The sequence below is a fragment of the Lissotriton vulgaris genome, chromosome 12 (genome assembly GCF_964263255.1).
Source record: "Lissotriton vulgaris chromosome 12, aLisVul1.2, whole genome shotgun sequence".
NCBI lineage: Eukaryota > Metazoa > Chordata > Amphibia > Caudata > Salamandridae > Lissotriton > Lissotriton vulgaris.
In genome coordinates this window covers 514,747,256-514,767,880 of record NC_141700.1, presented here as the reverse complement: position 1 = coordinate 514,767,880, position 20,625 = coordinate 514,747,256, and the positions used below count along the sequence as shown (strand labels likewise).

Genomic DNA, 20,625 nt, shown 5'->3' with positions numbered 1-20,625 from the left:
CACAAGGTTATATAAAAAATAGCCTTTGTATTATAGCAAAAACACATTAGATAACACACACACTTTACAATGTGCCAACAGGCACAGGCAGAATTTACAAGGGATCATGTACAGGACAGGGCCACATGGACCACTGTCAGGGGTAGGCACTTGTTAGAAATAATACTTGTAGGTATAACACTTAGCACATAAACATATAATGACTGTAGGACTAAAATACTAAATGTAGCACACAACCAGTAATTATTGGTAAAGGTAAATACCTCCTACACAACACTAAACACTGTAGGAAAATCACGCAGGGAACGAGGACCTTATCATCAGGACCTATGGAAGGAAAACAATCACTCAAGCAAGTCACATTTAGCAAAGGTAATGGGACATCAACAATCCTCTAAGCAGGTCACTTTTAGTAAAGGGGATAAAACATAAAACACCTAAGCAGGTCACTTTTAGCAAAGGTAATGGGACATCAACAATCCTCTAAGCAGGTCACTTTTAGCAAAGGGGATAAAACATAAAACACATTGCACATGAGGCATTAAAACACATTCAGAGGTGCAGGTAGAACATTTGCGAAGGAATCAGATAAGCAAGTAAATCACAATGCGCAGGGTGCATGTAGCACAACAGGAAGGAAAACAATCACCTAAGCAAGTCACATTTAGCAAAGGTAATGGGACATCAACAATCCTCTAAGCAGGTCACTTTTAGTAAAGGGGATAAAACATAAAACACCTAAGCAGGTCACTTTTAGCAAAGGTAATGGGACATCAACAATACTCTAAGCAGGTCACTTTTAGCAAAGGGGATAAAACATAAAACACATTGCACATGAGGCATTAAAACACATTCAGAGGTGCAGGTAGAACATTTGCGAAGGAATCAGATAAGCAAGTAAATCACAATGCGCAGGGTGCATGTAGCACAACACTAGAATTGTCCCCCAGGCCAACTGGCTTTGCAAGGGCTGAAATGCCCTGAGTCCAAGTGTCAGGGAAGGCTCCGCAGGCAGCACAGAACACAAGCCTAAACGTAGCAACTGTCCACTAAGTGCTGGACAGTTGTAAATACTGATGGGCAATGTTGGAGCCACGTGGGCTCAAGAACACAGGTGAGGGCAAGTACTGTGTGGGAGCCTCTGGGCTCTGACCAACCTTGTGTCCCCTAAGAGCCTCTCTGGGCTTGCAAAGCAAATAGACTGGCCCTTTAGAGCTTCAGCGCTCTAACACAATGAAAATGGCCCCAGAGCCTCTCTGGGCTCTTAAAGCAACTGTGCGTTGGAGCCTCTCGGGGCTCAAAGAGCAAAAGGGCGCTGTGAGCCTTTCTGGGGCTCTAAACAAATATGGCCGGGAGCCCCTCGGGCTCGACGAACAACTGTGGGCGTGGGGAGCCTTTGGGCTCGAAAACGGGAATGCCCTGAGCCTCTCGGACTCGACAAACAGATTGCCCCCAGGAGCCTCGGGGCTCGAAAACACAATTGCCGGCTTGTTGAGAGTCCCTCACGGGGGACTCGGGAACCAATACAACTGCCCCCAAGAGCCTCAACCGGCTCTCTGACGGGGAGGGGCGGGCACCGGCAATGTGCCCCGACGCCCTCCTCCCCAATTCAGCAAGCTGGGCCCCACTCACCGGCTGTCTCGCTGGCGGGACGGCTCTCCTCTCCGGCAGCGCGGGCTCCTCTCTCCTCACGGGAGCCTCGTGGACACGGCCGACTGCTTCTCTCCTCGCTGCTCGGCTGCGGGGGGGGGACTTCGGTTCGCCTCTCCCGGGCCACGCAGCAATTGGCTGGTCGACCCAGCACTTCCGGGTCGTTGTAGGCAGCGCGGCGGCCCGGAGGGGGCTGCACACACTCCACACTTTAAATAATTAAATTAAACGGGGCAATGCCGGGTGGGCACCGGCTTCCAATTAAAATATAAAGCGAGGTGGGCACTCGCTCGGCCAAAAATCGGCAAAACTAGACGGGCAGATGCCGGGTGGGAACCGGCTGCACAAAAAGCGCTCCCAAGCGCTTAGGGGCCGAATAAAGCGCTCCCAGGCGCTATGAGCAAAGTGAAGCGCTCCCCAGCGCTAGCAGAGAGAGGAAAGCGCTCCAAAGCGCCAGGGGACAGGATCAAGTGCCCACAGCGCTAGGGGTCAAAAGCACAGCGCTCCCAAGCGCTGGGGACAAGGACAAAGCTCCAGCCAGGTCTGGAGGCAGGGAGGGGGGCAAGGCTGGGCCCAGAGCCAGCTCACTGGGTCTCCAGGCAGGGAGACACTCCAAGTGGAAGTCCTCCTGGTCCCAGCAACAGCAGCAGCCCCCTCAGGATCCTGGAACAGAACAACTTGTATGGGGAGACAGCCCCTTCTTATACTGTAAATTCCTTTGTCTGTAGGTGCAGGGTGGGGGGAAACCAGTCGCAGCTGGTTTTGAAGTACCCTTGATGGCTCAACCACCCATTTCTTTCACTGGCAGGGCTAGGGTCATCAGTCGCACCAAAGGGGGTGGAGCCAGCATTGTGTGGGGAAAGTCAAGCCCCATCAGGGACCAGGTGCACTCCTCCCCAGCCATCAACATGCTAATCTCACACTCACCACCGGGCAGACCCATCCAGCCTTCCTGGAGCCAGGCTCACCAGCCAGCTCCATCCAATCACACGCCAGGCATATTTTACATTAATATGCCAAGTCCTAGAAGTGGCACTTCTACACAAGACACACTCATGCCACATACATCATTGCAAAGCATCCATTCTCACGAGCTCACACATACCAAATTCGAGTCTGCACTCCCCACGCATCAGGAACTTCCAGGGACACAGACATTCTCCATGCATTCCTATGGGAGAGCAGGCCAGCCTAACTACATGCACGCACATTACTCTAGGACACGGGGAAAAAGTGCGCACAGACCAAAAATCATCAACACAGATCATATATTAAAAGCAAAAAAAAGATTAGGGGTGAACCTGCCAGAAGGGCCAAGTCCAACAGTAGTTAATAGTTTCTCTTGGTCCTGATGAAATGCCACCATCTTTAAGACAACATAGGGCATGAAACATGTTGACCGCTATCCTCACCTAATGCCTGATGAGATTATTAGAATCTCTGCATACAAGCAGCTAAGTTATAATCATGACATGGAACCTGCTAATTAAAGTTAGTTCAACTAGTTCTCATAGTTATTTTTAAACTCACACTTTTCTCACACACTGCTCATATTTGTATATACACCACATGCCCTACACACACCCGCTTCATCTACGGCCAAGAATACAGGATAAAAGACCTCCGGCAAAGAGCCCCCCTACGGGGCCCGTTGGGCACTGCAGCGCCGGTCTAACAAGGAGCTGCCCTATGATGAAGCATGACACCCTTCGGGTGTGTGAGGGCCCTTGCTCCTTATAGGAGCTATTCCACCCTTTTCCTTTTTCTTCCCTTAGGAACAGCACACCTTACTATTTACAGTTCACCTTACTAATACCAGTTAATCACCAACAAATAGCAATCAGCTACTTGACCTATCAGCCTTTGTAAAGAGCATTTGACTATACAGAAATATGCGTTTCCATGTTTTGGTAACTTTTGATCCTTTTGAGCTAGAACAAAAATATGTTGTGTTAAAATCTGCAGATTATGCAGCAGATAATAGATCATATGCCAAGTGCAGCAAATACATAATTATGTGGAAAACACAGCATCCACAGAATCGTATAATTCCAGTGGCCCTGATTATTTTTTAATCCTTCAAAAACAGATGCATGAAAAAACAACTGAAAACTCCAACTGACTGGTGTCTGGCATCCAAATAGTACCAAAAGAAAGCTAGAACAAACATTAATAAAGCCATGTCTTCTTGAGTTTGGATCTAGAGTTTTTCACATACAATAACAGCATTTTATGTGAAATTGAGTGTTTACCAGGTATGTTTCTCCTATTGTAGGGAAAACATGCTTTGGATTACTTGGTAGCTACTTAGTGGACTAGTGCATTATTATAAAATAAGACATATGGACATAATGCTAGAAATGGTAGCTTTAGTTGCCAGATATTTGTAATGACAAATATATGCATCTTCGCTACTAGTGTTCTTACAGCAAATGTGAAAAATACAAAGTTGCTCTTAGGATTTGACCATTCATTGGTTAAAATCTGATAACTGTCTCCTAATTTCTCTTCTGCCCTGTACCTCTTCTCCTCTTTATATATGTGCACTTCTCTTGCTAAACATTTACCTGTGACCTCCTGAGTGAGATAGATATATATATATATTTTTTTTTAGTTAAGTTAAGTTTATTAATTTAGCACAGTTACTTAAAACCATTGCTATACAAAATCTAGTATGAGAGATATGGAAAGGGACAGGATAGGAGAAAGACAGAGGCATAAAGAGAACAGTATAGCGAGAGACGTGAAGAAGGGGGAGAAGGAATGGATACGGAGATGTAGAAAGATATGTGAGGTAGAGAGCGCGGTAAAGGAAATAAAGAAAGGAAATGGTATCCAGAAATAAAGATAAAGAGAGGTAGCAAGAGGATGATGTAGATAGAGAAGAAAAGGTAGATAAATAGATATGGGTTTAGAGTGCAGTAGAAAGGTAGAAAGAGATAGAGATAGGAGAAAGGAAATGTAGAGAAATCCGGAGGAGCAAACACAGGGAGTTGATGGATGGAGCGATAAAACTTTTCAGACACTCCACTCATCACCTGTCACAGATCTCGGTTGAATCCATTATCATTCTTTAGCTCACTTTGCCTCCCCAGTTCAGACCCAGCCATATGCAAAGCAGTCTTGTCCCTGTTCCACATAGGAACAGTCCAGCCCGACTGCCAAGCCAGGTCTATCTTGCACCGGAAACAAGCATCCTGGGACCAGTTTCAGGGGAACACTCCTCATCAGCCAGGCTAGCTTGAATCCAGTGACAAAGTGAGCAAGAGTCCCACGTCTGGCGAATCCCTGCCAACTTAGGACAAACAAAGCAAACACAAGGAGATGATGGAAGCTGCGCTAAAACTTTTCAGACACTCACCCCCAGTCACAGATCTGGATTGAATCCATCATCATTCTTTAGCTTACCTCACCTCGCCACCCCAGTTCAGACCCAACCATATGCAAATCAATCCTGACCCATTCCCTTTAGGCCCAGATCTCTGTACTGGGGGGAGTGTTTGACATTGTTCAACATTCTGTCCATTAATTGTTCTTTCTGCATTTGTCACCTCGAGTGAGACGGGTATGCACAGACGGGGGGTCCCGTGCTCTCCATGTCACTGCAGTCACTGGCTTATGAGGGTTGAAACCCCGAAACCTGTTCTAGGATGCTTGTTTTCCAGTCCAGGGAGAACCTGGCCTGGCAGTTCAGGCTGGACTGATCCCATGGGGAAAATGGTCAAGATTGATTTGCATATGGCTGGGTTTAAACTGTAATGGCATGGGGAGCAAACAGAAATGATGGATTTAGGCCCACAGCTCTATACTTGGATGAATGTTTGACATTGTTCAACATTCTGTCCATCAATTGTTCTTTTTGCATTTGTCACCCCGGGTGGGACGGGTAAGCCAAAACGTGGGTCCCATGCTCTACATGCCATTGGAGTCAAACTAGCCTGGCTGATGAGGGGTGATGCCCCGAAATCGGTCCTAGGTTGCTTCTTTTCCTGTCCAGGGAGAACCTGGCCTAGCAGTCTAGGGGTAGACATTTAAAGTGACAGAGGGAGAAGCAAGGGTATGAAAGAGAGGTAACGAGAGCTGAAGTTGAGTGAGGTATATTGGGTGTATTCAGAAAGAGTTATGGTAGATGAAGGTGCAGTAGACAGAACTGAGATAGAGAGCAAAGATGAAGAAACCTAGAGATACGGAGATAGTGAGAAAAATTTGGGGATAGGGTTAAAGTAGACGAGGTGAGGTGATGTAAGGAGAGAGAAATGGTGCAGAAAGATTATTTTTCAAAGTAGTTCCCTCCAATTGCCTGAGATTGTGAGGGCTGAGCCTTGGCAGGCCAAGCATACACACTAATGGCTGAATTAATCAATGCTTTGCACCAGTGCGAAGTTACCAAAAGTGAGGCATGCTGGAGCAAATTGTTGAAAGGAGATTTATCTTCCAGCACATATTTTTATTACACTGGAAAGTTGCTTAAAAGCAAAGCAGTGCTTTGTGCTGCTTTCTGTTACTTTGCTTCAAGGAGGTCTCCCATGAGTGGTACATAGGCACTGCCATGCAAAAACCAATGCTTTTTGATGCAAAGCTATATCTACTAACATTATAAACAGGGTTTAGCTCCAAAGAAAATGCCTCTGCAAGACAGTCGCAAACAAGAAGAAACATTTTATTTTCTTCAAAGCTGTTTAACTTTGTAAGTGTGCTGTACTGTACAACACACATATAAAGTGGGAAAAGTTTAAAAGTAAGCCTAAGCATGGTATTTTGTACTGAAGATACCTCACCAGTACAAAACCTATGCTAGACTCACAGACACCATTGCACTATGGTGTAAAGGTGTGCGTGTGGAGCTTGGCAGTCTGATCACCAGTGCTTTGGAAAAGAGCAGCAGTGCCATAAAACAGCAGCAGTGCCATATTTTAGTAAATATAGTTCAGTCCTGCAATACCCTTTCAGGCATCGCAGAACTGCAACTTTAGTGTCTGTTCTGCATTGCACGAAAAATTGATCCATTTGCCCCTGCGTTTGTTTAAAACATACTCAATTACCATATTAAAAAAATAAGTTATTTTTTATGAGCACTTGCTAAAGCAGGTTTTTCGACTGTCTCACTCATTTTACGGGGCCCCTTGGAAGGTGGGGACTCAAGACAATTGCTCACATTGCCCAGGACTTAAAAAGTCTATACAAAAAATAAAGTAGATGTGGTATAATTCCTCCAAGTGCTGCACGGATTCAATGCTATTATTCACCTGTAACAATATAATTTGCCACTTTTTATACTTACCTTTAGCCCTTGTGTCACTGCAGCAACTTTTGTCAAATTATAGTGTTAAGACTGAAGTAGTTTATAGATTTTCTAAGGATCACAGAAATTAGAGCGCCGGGATTCAAAGAACATTGATTTCACTCAAGTCAACATCTTAACCACTGACTTATCTGAGTCAGAACTACCAGTATTTTAAATGGCACACAAATTAGAACACCAAGCTACCTCAGACCTGCCAACTTGTCATTTTTTTTTACTGTGTAAGGAGGGAGCGTGGCCATGTAGAAGGCAGGGCTTAGTGCAGAGCACATCACGAGACACATCTAAATGCACAAGTTACTACTTGTGTAATGATATATCTGTAAGAGACATTAGTTAGTGATAGATTCCTTACCTTAGAATATCCCCAGGCGTCAGACTGGATCCGGAAATTTTTGCGTAGCAGTACCCTTGCGCGTCGGTAGGCGTCGTCTGCGGCTCCGCGTCTGTCGTCGGCGCCTTGATGACGTCGTCGGAGTACTTAGCCGCCCCGTCCGCGTGTTGACGTCAGTTCTTAGACACAGCTTTTCCGTGCCAAAAACGCAGAGCCATGTCAAAAACCAACACTGGTGCCGTTGAAACTAGGGCCCTGAAAGGGGATGACCTTAACCCTAGATATCGGTTCGCAGAACGGGGAGGATGGGTGGGTCGGTAAGAAATCTATCACTAACTAATGTCTCTTACAGATATATCGTTACACAAGTAGTAACTTGTGCATCTGAAAGAGACACGTTAGTGATAGATTCCTTACCTTAGAATAGATACCCCAGCAATACCAACCCCGGTGGTGGGTCTGCGAACCAATAATCACACCAGAAAGTCCTGGAGGACGGAGCGGCCAAAGAAGCCCTCCCTCCGGACTTGGCTGTCCAGGTAGTAGTGTCTTGCGAACGTGTGCAGCGAGGCCCACGTAGCTGCCTGACAAATGTCCTGCAAGGGGACTCCTCGGCCCAGGGCAGTAGTAGTCGCCGTGGCCCGAGTGGAATGGGCCCTCAGCCCAACAGGAGGTTCCTTTTTAGCGATAGAGTAGCACGCTTGGATGCACAACACGATCCACCAAGAGATGGTTCGTTTGTGCACCGCCCGTCCTTTCTTAGCGCCCACGTAACCAACAAAGAGTTGGTCATCCACCCGGAACTGGCGTGTGCGATCCAGATAGTATGAGAGCGCACGTTTTGGGTCCAGACGGTGGAGCCTCTCTTCCTCTTTCGAGGGATTCGGAGGCGGAAAGAAGGTGGGCAAGGTGATGGACTGCCCGATGTGGAAGGCCGTGACTACCTTGGGCAGGAAAGAGGGTTTTGTCCGCAACACAACCTTGTCCGGATGGACAGAAAGGAAAGGAGGTTTAGAGGATAGAGCTTGGAGCTCACTCACCCTCCCGGCAGAGGTGATGGCAACCAGGAAAGCAGTCTTCAGAGTAAGAAGGCGGATAGGATAATTGTGACGTGGCTAGAAGGGAGCGCACATCAGAAAAGTAAGAACCAGGTTCAAGTCCCACTGAGGCATTACGAAGGGAACAGGTAGAAACGTGTGTGTGATGCCCTTCAGAAAACGATTAACAATAGGGGACTTGAACAAAGATGGTTGATCAGGCAGCCTTAGGCTGAAAGGGCAGAAAGGTAGCCCTTGATAGTGCCCAGAGCAGAGCCCTGCTGGGAAAGAGAAAGAAGGAAGAGAAGAACCTCAGAAAGAGGGGCAGAGAGAGGATCCACAGCCTTTGCTGTGCACCATGCCACAAATCTGTTCCACCTGCAGGTGTATACCGACTTAGTGGAGGGCCACCTGGCCGCCAGAATGATATTACAGACTTCAGGAGGCAAGTCAAAAGGCCTCAACTGTCGCCGCTCAATCTCCAAGCATGGAGGCGGAGACTGGACAGGTTCGGGTGGAGGACTGTCCCCTGCTGCTGCGACAGAAGGTCCTCCTGAAGAGGCAGACGAACCGGGGGATCGACTGACATACTGAGTAGCTCGGGATACCAGTACCTTCGTGCCCAGTCCGGAGCCACAAGGGTGACTTGGGCCCGGACGCGTTTGATCTTCTTCAACACTCTGGGCAGAAGTGGTATAGGCGGAAAGGCGTACAACAGACCGCAACTCCACTCCCGACGAAAAGCGTCTCCGAGCGAGTGCCGCCTTGAAATTCCAACGCGCAGAACTGATGACATTGCGCGTTCTCTTCTGTGGCGAATAGATCTAACCAAGGCTCTCCCCACTGCTGAAAGAGGCCTTGCGCCACGTCCGAGTTCAGACCCCATTCGTGATCCATCGTGCACCGACAGCTGAGTTCGTCCGCCTGACATTCAGAGAACCTGCCAGGTGTTGAACCACCAGGGTCACGCCCTGATGTTCCAGCCATTGCCAGAGGCGCAGAGCCTCCTGGCATAGGGTCCACGACCCCACCCCGCCCTGTTTGTTGCAGTACCACATGGCGGTGGTGTAGTCAGTGAACACCTGCACTACACTCCCTCAGACAGAGGGGAGGAATGCCTTCAGTGCAAGACGAATCGCCCGCAGCTCCAAAAGGTTGATATGGAGCCGGGACTTCGCCGGAGACCAGAGGCCTCTGATCTCCGCCTCTCCCATGTGGCCTCCCCAGCCCTGGAGGGACGCGTTCGTCACAACTACGTGCTCCGGTTGGGGAAGGGAGAGGGATCTACCGGTGACTCAATCGCGGACCGTGAGCCACCACTGCAGCTGTCTCGCAGTGCCCTCCGAGATCAGGAAATGGTCGGACAGGTTGCCCTGATGCTGGGCCGACTGAAACTTCAGGTCCCACTGCAGAGCCCACATCCACCAACGGGCGTGATGCACCAGAAGGATGTAGGAAGCCATCAGCCCCAGAAGCCACAGCGTCAACCTGACCGAGACTCGGGATAAAGGCTAAAAGATCGGAATCAGAGCCTGAATATCCCGAACCCGCTGCTCGGGGGGATAAACCCGAAACTGCGCAGAGTCGAGAACCGCTCCAATGAAGAGGAGCTTTTGAGAGGGACGAAGGTGTGACTTGAGCACGTTGACGGAGAACCCCAGCAGGTGCAGGAGATCCGCCGTCGTCTGGAGGTGGCTGACGACTGTCTGGGGCGAGCCCGCCTTCAACAACCAGTCGTCGAGGTAGGGGAAGACTGAAACCCCTAACCTGCGCAGATGAGCTGCGACCACCGCCATCACTTTCGTGAACACCCGTGGGGCGCTGGTAAGGCCAAAGGGGAGCACAGTGAACTGAAAGTGCTTGTGGCCTACCATGAACCGTAGGTAGCGCCGGTGGGCCGGCAAGCCGGGGATGTGGAAATAAGCGTCCTGCAAGTCCAGTGCTACCATACAGTCTCCTGGGTCCAGGGCAGCTAAGACCTGAGCCAGTGTCAGCATTTTGAACTTCTCCTTTGACGTTCCGTAGATCCAAGATAGGGTGTAGGCCCTCTTTGCCCTTCTTGGGTACCAGAAAGTAGTGGGAGTAGCAACCACACCCTACTTCTGTCCCAGGAACGCGCTCGATGGCCCCCTTGGCCAAGAGAGCCGTAACTTCCTCCTGCAGAAGCCGCATATGATCCCCAGATATGAGGTGGTATTGCGGTGGCATGGCTTGAGGGGTCGACTCGAAGGGGAGGGAGTAGCCCTTAGGACGATTTGCAGCACCCACCTGTCCGATATGACAGTGCGCCAGTGGGAGTGGTGATGGCGAACCCTGCCCCCCACTGGCGTCACATGGGCCTGAAAGCACGGACTAGGAGGGTATTGAGGCGGATGCTGCGGGGGAAGGTGTGGACTGGCCTCGCCGTTGTCCCCGACCGCCTCCACTGTGATTTCCACTGCCGCCACTGCGTTGTATATTAGTCTGCGGTGCGTGGCTGGCAGCACGTGTGAGAGCGCCCCTTCCTTGGCCACGAAAGGAGCGAAAGGCACCCGTTTGCTGGCACGGGGCCGAGAGGCCCAAGGACTTGGCCGTAGCCCTGGAGTCCTGAAAGTGCTCAAGTGCATGGTCTGCCTTGTCGCCAAAGAGGCGACGGCCATCAAACGGCATGTCCATCAGGGTATTCTGGACATCCGCTGAAAAGTTGGCGGACCTCAACCAGGCGTGGCGACGAATCGCCACCGTCGTTGCCATCGCTCTGCCCAGTGAGTCGTGGTATCCAGCCCACAGCGGATGGAGAAACGTGCCGCATCTTGACCCTCCGCAAGGGCTTGGGCGAGTTTAGCCTTGACCTCCGCCGGGCATTGTGGCAGCACGTCCGCGACCGTGTCCCACAGGGAGTGGGTGTAACGGCCCAAGAGGCATGCGGTGTTGGAAGACCGCAGTCCCAAACTAAGGGGGGAGAATATTTTCTTTCCATAATTCTCATACCTCTTGGATTCCCGATCAGGCGGAGCCGACAGGAATGCGGTCTGGGAATTAGAGGACTGCATGACAAGGCTCTCAGGGGTAGGGTGGGTGGACAGGAAACAAGGGTCGCCCGGAGCCGGGCGATGGCGTCTGGCCACGTTCCTATCTACAGGCTGATCTGTAGCGGGCCTGGACCAAGTGCCCAAAAGAACGTCAGTCAAAGCCTCATTAAACGGCAGCAGAGGCTCGGTTGAGCTTGACTGCGGTTTAAGGACCTCAGTGAGGAGATTAGTCCTCAAGGCCTTGGCTGCCCGCGTCAACACCACACTAAAGGTTGCCCCCTCCTCCGTAGCCATGGTAGGAGGCGAGACAAAACCAGTGTCTGGCGAGGTGTCCAGACCACTGGCATCCCCAAGTCCACCTGTCCAGTCCTCCTGGGACTGACACTCACATGTCAGAGGGTCCTCAGACCCCTCCCAATACTCCCCCTCATCACCCATCTCCTGGTACTCAGGGTTGACAAATGATGGGGCCGATTCATTGAAGTAGAACTCCCTAAGCGGTGTCGAGAGCGGCGCCCAGCGGTGCCGCTCCGGCGCCGGAATCAAGTCGAGGGAGGTATTGGGGACAGTGCCGGAGGTGACACCTGTGGAACCGGCGCCGGTGAGGTCGTCAGGTCGACAGTCGACGATCCGGAAGCAGATCCAGTGGGGCCCTGCGGCGCCGGGCCCGAAGGCGCCGGCAGCGTCGGGGCCGAAGCACCCAACCCGCTAGGACCCCCCAGACGGGTCCGCTGGGCCCGAAGGCGCAGCGGAACCCGCCAGACGAGTGAGGAACCTCATGGGCATGAGGAAGCGCTCGATCTCCTCCGGCGTCGCTTGCTGCCCAGGGACCGAAGGGTATGGGGCAGGTCGCGATGCCCGTGACTCCGAAGGAGCCGCGTGAGCAGTGTCACCCGAACCCCCGGCCGCATCGCGCGAGCATTGGGGGGAGTCTCTTCGACTTCTTGTGCTTACCTGACGACGACTTCGAACCTGAGGAGTGATGTCGACTCCCAGAGCTGTGATGGCTCTGCCCCCGCGTCCGGTCCCTCGACCTCCGTCCGGACCGGGACCTCTCACGGCGCGGGGCCGACTGCCGCCTAGCTTTCGAGGTTAAGGCCTGACAGTCGGAGCAGGCCTTGTCGTTGTGATCGACGCCGAGACAGTGGAGGCACCGACGGTGAGGGTCGGTGACCGACATCAGTCGGTCGCAGTCCCCACAAGGTTTGAAACCTGGCATTCCTATCGGCACCGATCGGAGTCGAAGGCTCTGAGAATGATCAAAAAGATCTCAAAAAAGTTTTGTCAAAAAGTGACTAAGGTACCACTTTTTACGGATCTGCGCTGCGGGCGCGGAAAAAAGAACTGACGTCAGCACGCGGAGGCGGCGTCTAAGTACTCCGACGACGTCATCACGGCGCCTACGACGCCGACGACGGACACGGAGCCGCAGACGACGCCTACCAACGCGCAAGGGTACTGCTACGCAAAAATTTCCGGATCCAGTCTGACGCCTAGGGATATTCTAAGGTAAGGAATCTATCACTAACGTGTCTCTTTCAGATCCAGAGCCCTCTCTCCCATGACAACACACCCCCTCCCACGATACCCCCCCTCTCCCTCTGCCTAAAACCAAAATCAAAGCTTTTGCGGCTGCCGCCGATATCCTGTAGAGGTTTCACCCCTTGTAATGGGCATCGACTGAGCTGAAGCTCCAAACAATTAGCTGGAAACCTGCTCTCTGCAGGGGTTCTAGCGAATTGTGTGCCCACCGTTTGATATCGGCTCCTCACCAAGTGACCCTGTGAAGCGAGCAGATATTGTGCCACACACAGTGGAACCGTGGGAGTTGGCAAGTCTGCTACTTCACTACTTATGACCATACACAAACCAAAGACACCATCTAAAGTTCTAAACCAAGAAGGAGGATCGCCCTGTCCTTATGAGCGGAGGGGCCCCGCCCACCCACCTTTTTGTTGATATGTAGTGTGTCTGTCAGGGTGAGCAAAGGCCAGCCTAACAGACACTCTTAATTTTAGGTCATACAGCCAGGCCCTGTTCTTGCACTAAATACGTAGGCATCTGGCTACCTGAACTGAACTTTGCCTAGCTAAGGATTTCACAGCTCTGTAGGTGTGACCTCTTCAGCCTGGCAAATCGCTTGGAGGTCCTACCCTCTCATGGCGAGGGGAAGCGTCACTAACATACTCAGACCTAGGCGTTTCGGTTTTAAGCCCCAAAGTGCCTAGGGACAACTGTCGATCAGTGCTGCTCATCACAGAGTGGGGTTGGGTTAGCAGTCTCACTGACCTCATCCCACTCGTTGACGAGTATGGGCCTGCCTCTTCTCATTGGCTGGCCATAACAAGGAGGCGGCAATCCCAACCCTCCAGCAACCTCAGAGACTTCCCTCCCGCCACCTAAGATCACCGCTGCAGCCCAGTTCGTTATTTTAATGTTTGGTGCATTCGTGCATGTATGAATGCATGTGCATTAGTGTTTGTGCTGTGAATGGGTGCATGCGTGTATAAGTGCTTGTGAATGGTGGGTGTATGTGGGAGTGCTTTTGAATGTATGGGTGTGAGTGAATATACGTATGGATGGGTGAGTGGAAATACTTGTGCATTCCACCCCAGTTTCCCACCTTCTCAAATTAAAGGCTGCCACAGCCAGGAAGCTTTTTATACCTGGTCCTGGCAAGCAGGGGAACTGCGAACAATTCTGGTCAAAGGTTGGGCAGCGGACAGTAACATTTCTGTTAGTGGAGTGTTGTAAAGACAGCCCAGACACTTTGTCTCTCTTTCATTGTGCAAATTTTGCTGCTCCCAGAATGCAGGGGAGTAGCAAAGGCCCCGGCAGTGCAGGGGGGCCCCCAACCTTACCCATATTGGAGGGGCCCCCTCTGTCCCTACTGATTTTAGTGTGAGGGGGCCCTTTAGCATATCTTGCTGGGGGCCCCCTCATGTTTTGTTACGTCATTGCCAGAACGCCTTCCTTATCTGCTTTCTACGCTGGGTAATAAGACCATAGCTAAATTTATAAAAACTTTGTCCAATTCTATGTCACCAAAAGTGATGCAAACAGGCGCAAAGTGACGATTTCTTTCTTTCTAGCGCAAAACTTTTTCCCCCTTTTTTGGGGGTATGCAGACAATATATCGATATTTAAATACCGATATACAATAATATTGAAGTTTAAATATCGAAGGGACATAATACAGAAGGTAAGTAATATCGATATATTTAATATCGATATTAGTAATATCGAAGTGTTAAATATCGATGTTAGTAATATCGATGTTAATAATTTCGATGTTACTAATATCGATTTTTATATTATTTTTGTGTATATTATTATGTATTTATAATGTTTTTAATGTATTTTTATGTAATTTTGTATTTTAGTACTGTAGCGGGTTGTGGGTTTATAGGGGAATAGGATGGGAAGTAATTTAATTATGTTAAATTAATTATTAATTAGTAGGAATTATAAATTAATTTTTATTAATTGGTAATTATTTTTAATTAATTGGTAATTAATTTTAAGTAATTGATTAATTGATAATTATGTTCTGTAGCAGGTTGTGGGTTTATAGGGGAATAGGGTGGGAAGTAATTTAATTATGTTAAATTAATTATTAATTGGTAGGAATTATAAATTAATTTTATTTAATTGGTAATTATTTATAATTAATTGGTAATTAATTTTAATTTATTGATTAATTGATAATTATGTTCTGTAGCGGGTTGTGTTTATAGGGGAATAGGGTGGGTAGTAATTTAATATGTTAAAATAATTATTAATTAGTAGGAATTATAAATTAATTGTATTTAATTGATAATTAATTTTAATTAATTGGTAATTTATTTTAATTAATTGATGAATTGATAATTATGTTCTGTAGCAGGTTGTGGGTTTATAGGGGAATAGGGTGGGAAGTAATTTAAATGTAATTAAGGGAAAAAAATTATGAATTGTTTTGTAAATTATATAATTGTTAATTAATTATTAATTGGTAATTAAATATTATTAAATGGTATTTTTAATATTTTTTTTATTTAAATATATTTTGCTAATCATGTTTTTAATAATTATGTATTGGTATTTCTAAATGGTTTATATTTATTTAATAGTTACGTTTTTTATTATTTAAAAAAATACATTTATTTATAAGTATGTTATTTTTACCCCTACGCTATCCAACACTTTCCCTACTCGTGCACTCTCTGGAGTTGGAATAGTAATAGTTACCCCTATGCTATCCAACACTTTCCCTACTGTTGCACTCTCTGGAGTTGGAATAGTAATTTTTACCCCTACGCTATCCAACACTTTCCCTACTGTTGTACTCTCTGGAGTGGGAATAGTAATTGTTACCCCTACGCTATCCAACACTTTCCCTACTGTTGCACTCTCTGGAGTTGGAATAGTAATTGTTACCCCTACGCTATCCAACACTTTCCCTACTGTTGTACTCTCTGGAGTGGGAATAGTAATTGTTACCCCTACGCTATCCAACACTTTCCCTACTGTTGCACTCTCTGGAGTGGGAATAGTAATTGTTACCCCTACGCTATCCAACACTTTCCCTACTGTTTCACTCTCTGGAGTTGGAATAGTCATTTTTACCCCTACGCTATCCAACGCTTTCCCTACTGTTGCACTCTCTGGAGTTGGAATAGTAATTGTTACCCCAACGCTATCCAACACCCTCCCTACTGTTGCACTCTCTGGATTGGGAATAGTAATTTTTACCCCTACGCTATCCAACGCTTTCCCTACTTTGCACTCTCTGGAGTGGGAATAGTAATTGTTACCCTTACGCTATCCAACACTTTCCCTACTGTTGTACTCTCTGGAGTGGAAATAGTAATTTTTACCCCTACGCTATCCAACACTTTCCCTACTGTTGCACTCTCTGGGGTGGGAATAGTAATTGTTACCCATACGCTATCCAACACGTTCCCTACTGTTGCACTCGCTGGAGTTGGAATAGTAATTTTTACCCCTACGCTATCTAACACTTTCCCTACTGTTGCACTCTCTGGAGTGGGAATAGTAATTGTTACCCCTACGCTATCCAACACTTTCCCTACTGTTGCACTCTCTGGAGTGGAAATAGTAATTTTTACCCCTACGCTATCCAACACTTTCCCTACTGTTGCACTCTCGGGAGTTGGAATAGTAATTGTTGCCCCAACGCTATCCAACACTTTCCCTACTGTTGCACTTTCTGGAGTGGGAATAGTAATTTGTACCCGTACGCTATCCAAAATGTATTTAATTTTTTTAATTGTTTTACATTTTTATTAATTGTTATTTATATTATTATTTGATGTATATAAATTGTTTTGTAATTTATTATATTTTTGTTTATTTATAAGTTATTAAAATCATTTATTAGAGGTATTATTAATGAAGTATATACTATGTATTATATCTTTATTATTATTAGTTTTTATTACATTATTTATTCATTTTAAATATTATAATATATATGTAACTATGTTTATTAAATTTATAAGTATTATTGTGTTAATATTCCATGTTTTTTAATTTTTTAAAAACTATATTTAAAAAATATATATATTTTTGACATCGATATTATTTTTTTGATATTTTTGTACTTACCTTGTTAGAGATAGGATCTCGATATTAATGTAATCAATATTTTTGTTGCGATATTTTGGTAGGTAGATATTTTTGTAGTCGATATTTTGTCACAGATTCTTTTTGGGTCTACATTTGGCTAAAAGTAAGGTAAAGTAGGACTTTGCACACTTTTGCATTTCTTAGCAAGAAGGAAGTGGCCCATGGGCATTTCAATGCTGCAAACCATGATTTTTTTTATTAAAAGCCATATCTACTCACATTGGAAGGGCTCCATAATAATGCCTTTATATAAAGGTGGTGATAGATCTAGTCCACTTAACTACCGACTAATTGCACTACAGGACATGGAAGCAACATATTTTGCATCACTGCTCTTAAAAGATCTAGTAACTTGGTCTGGAGAAAGAGAACTGATCCCATTCAACCAAACAGGGGTTAGAGAGGGGATCGGCACGATTTCAAATATTTTATCCATCACCATGATTGCTGAAAAATGTCAGCGCACAAAACAGGAGCTGAACTTATGCTTTATAGATTTGCAAGCCGCATTTGACAGTGTGGATCGGGACCTATTATGGGCAAAACTGAGAGCATGGGCTATTCTGGAGAGCATATTGCGGGGCCTGCTACTCTTTTACTCAGATACATGGACACAGGTAAAATTAGGCGATGGTTCCCGTTTATCAAGGAAAGTGCTTACAAGATCTGGCTTAAAACAAGGCTGTGTCTTGGCTCCACATCTATTCAACTTATTTCTCTCGGATCTTTCCGGCAAATTAAACATCTGTAACGCTCACCCACCAAAATTAGGCAATTTGCAGCTTATTCACCTTGCATATGTTGATAACATTGTGCTCATGAGCTTAACAAAAGTTGGTATGTCTAGGTTGCTAACCGTACTCTCTGCTTTATTGTCCGTAAATAAATTGTCTCTGAACTTATCCAAGACTAAAATAATGCTAATCACCAATCGATTGCAACATCTGTTTTGAAGGAAAACGGCTGGAAAGAGTATCAAATTATAAATATATGGGATACTTCATTGATGAAAACCTAGTGTTAAAAGACCAGAAAAATTACTTGACACACAGAGCCGGAGCCTTAATCTTTGCACTCAGCACCCTGTCAAAACAATTGGAGGGTCCATCTTGTAAACCATTACTATCTGTATTTGCCAGCAAAGCACTTCCCACTTTAGCTTATGCAAGTGTTGCAATGCATGGTAAGGATTCCGCTCTTTTAAACAATTTAATCACCAAAATCTACAAGAGGGTCTTCCAACTTCCTAGTTCTGCTTCACCAGCGCAAGTGAACTTAGAATTCTGTCTTATGAATGAGACAGTGGGGAGACTGTATACATGTATTAAGGTATGGTACCGGATTAAGATGAATGCCATTGACAATAATTTACACAAATTTCTATGGCAGGAACTTGAAATACAAAAAAAGTCTGAAGCAAACAAATTTGTGTCCAGCGCATTGAAATTAACATTTACTGCGGAGCTTTGGGATAAAAATTTGCCTTTTACCTCATTCAAACAGGCAATAAATAAGCTGCCAAGTTCCATTCATTGATAACTGATAAGGAAATCTTTTCCCATCGCTCTCACGCTTGGGCCGTGATTAACAGTTATAAATCACTTACTCCGTCGTCTTATTTGGCTTCTACTTATTCAGTCTTAATTAAAAAAAGGTTGATGGCCCTAAGATTTGGTAAATATACAACGTTGGCAGACGAACCTGCCTGGAAACTACTACCATCCGTTGCCTGCCGGCTCTGCGGACATATCAAGGAAGACCTAATTCATATTACATGTCATTGTAAGAAGTGGAATCAAGAGCGAATGCACTTTTTAAAGAACTACTTTTTGGTTCAGAGACTGCATACATGCAGGTCAGCAGTCATTTGCTGTCTGGACTCAATGGACCCACAAATAAATTGCAAAATGATAAAGTTCCTGCTTGCTTTTGAAAAACACCTGAAAGCAATTTGAGATTTTAAAATGTATTATGTTTCAGGTTCCCGTATTCTTTGACATCTAAAGTTTTATATTTTTCTGTTTTTTGGATTTTATTTTTGCTGCAATTTAATTTTTGAACATTTCTCTTTCATGCAATCTTATTTTTAAACAGTGGTTTGTGAAATGAATAGGAAACTTGTTATGGTTTTAATTAACTAAACAATAAAGATTAAATAAAAAAAATATCTACTCACATTGTAGAAAGAGCTTCGCTCAAAAAATAATGCCTGCTTGAAGCAGCTATTAACTTGGCGATATATTCTAATTTCTCCTAATATTTCAAACTTTGCATGCGTTCTGCACTGTACAGCAAACATAGGTTTGAGAGGTTGTATTGTTAATCAAGGTATGTTGTACTTTAGAGAGTACTGTCCCAATACAAAACTGTGGTAGACACCATGCACACACCTGCACCCTGCACTACGGTGTGCGTAGATTGCGGCACTTTTAGAGAGCACCGCCACTGGAGGAAAGGGCAGCCATGCCATATTTAAACAGATGTAGTGCTGTCCTGCTCTCTACTCTTGGCACAACGCAGCGCAGCATCTTTGGTTGCAGCACGGAGTTGTGCTACGTTTAATCAATCTCCTCCTTTGCTGGGCCCCTTCAATGAATTCAGGAAACAAGAATTACGAAATGCAAACGATACATTTGAAAAAATAGCCACCTGGTGTGCTGCCTAAACAAACGAAGCGCTTGCATTTCAGTTGCAAAATGCAAGGAATTATCCTGATCATACTGGCCAGCAGGCAAGGGGCGCCTCAGGAACAAAACCATGAGGGGGGAGAGGGGGTAGTCCCTCACTCTGCTAATACCTCCTCCACGGGGAGCCTTCTATAGACAGCCCTGCACTTCATGGAGCGTGGGGTGTGTGCACGCACGTGCCTCTTCTACCCAACGGGGCCTCGTACGCTTGTTGCCTCTGCAGTAACTGTCCTGGGTGTGTGCGTGAAGCTTGCACCTCTGCTGTGCGTCGTATAGTTGCGTAAAGGAAGCTTCTAACGCTGCCGTCCTTTCTGTACCTGTCATGAGCGCGAGGGAAGCGTGCGCTGCAAATGACTGTGCTGAGTTTAAAGCCTTCTTAACGAGAAGTGTCGTGGACACTGCGCAGCAGCACGGCGAGACTTTCACTTACCCAGGAGCATCAGGCACTGCAGCCAGTGGAGCGCACGGCCTTCTGCGCTCCGGAGAAGGGTCATGCTGAACTCCCGCCCGGGGGCTAGGTCCTACATGTCAGCAGCAGGCACAGAAGACTAGGCTTCGCCGGATCTTTGGCAATGACCGTCTCTGCAGCACATGTCCTCAGTGTCAAAAGAGCCTCCTCTGCCCCCAGCGTCGAGAGCACGAACCCGTCCTGCAGGTTACGCGCCCACTCCCTGCACGGCCGACTCCCTCCGCGCACAGTCTAGATAGGACAGCCGGAAGCAGCGCCTGACAAAACCCAACACCCCCCCCCCTCCCCCAGCTCCTTCTCGTCTTATTTACTTTTTTGTTTCACCTTAAATCGTTCTGTATTGTGCATTTATCTGTCGATCCTTCCTCCCTCCCTCTTTGTTTTCCACTTATGGTGTTTTGTTTAGATTGTCTCTTTCACCGTATTTCTACTTTTTGTTTCTCTTTCGTTATCGTCTTTCTTTCGTTTTCTCCTGTTACCTACAAGGACCCGTCAATCTTCTCT

At 46.8% G+C, this 20,625-nt stretch overlaps 1 protein-coding gene across 5 annotated transcripts in view; it reads right to left on the bottom strand.

Moving 5' to 3' along the window:
* IL34 (interleukin 34) overlaps positions 1–20,351 on the bottom strand; it is a 699,141-nt gene extending 678,790 nt beyond the window's left edge. For 4 of the 5 annotated variants that reach the window (XR_015302449.1, XM_086945282.1, XM_086945285.1 and 1 more), the window contains exon 1: positions 20,083–20,351. Coding sequence is in view for 3 of the 5 variants with exons in the window: in XM_086945282.1 (XP_086801408.1) it covers positions 20,083–20,146 (64 nt within the window). In the remaining 2 variants the exon portion in view is untranslated. The remainder of the gene's footprint in view (positions 1–20,082) is intronic. The other variant, XM_086945283.1, reaches the window with a different exon arrangement.
* Between the last annotated feature and the right edge of the window lie 274 nt (positions 20,352–20,625).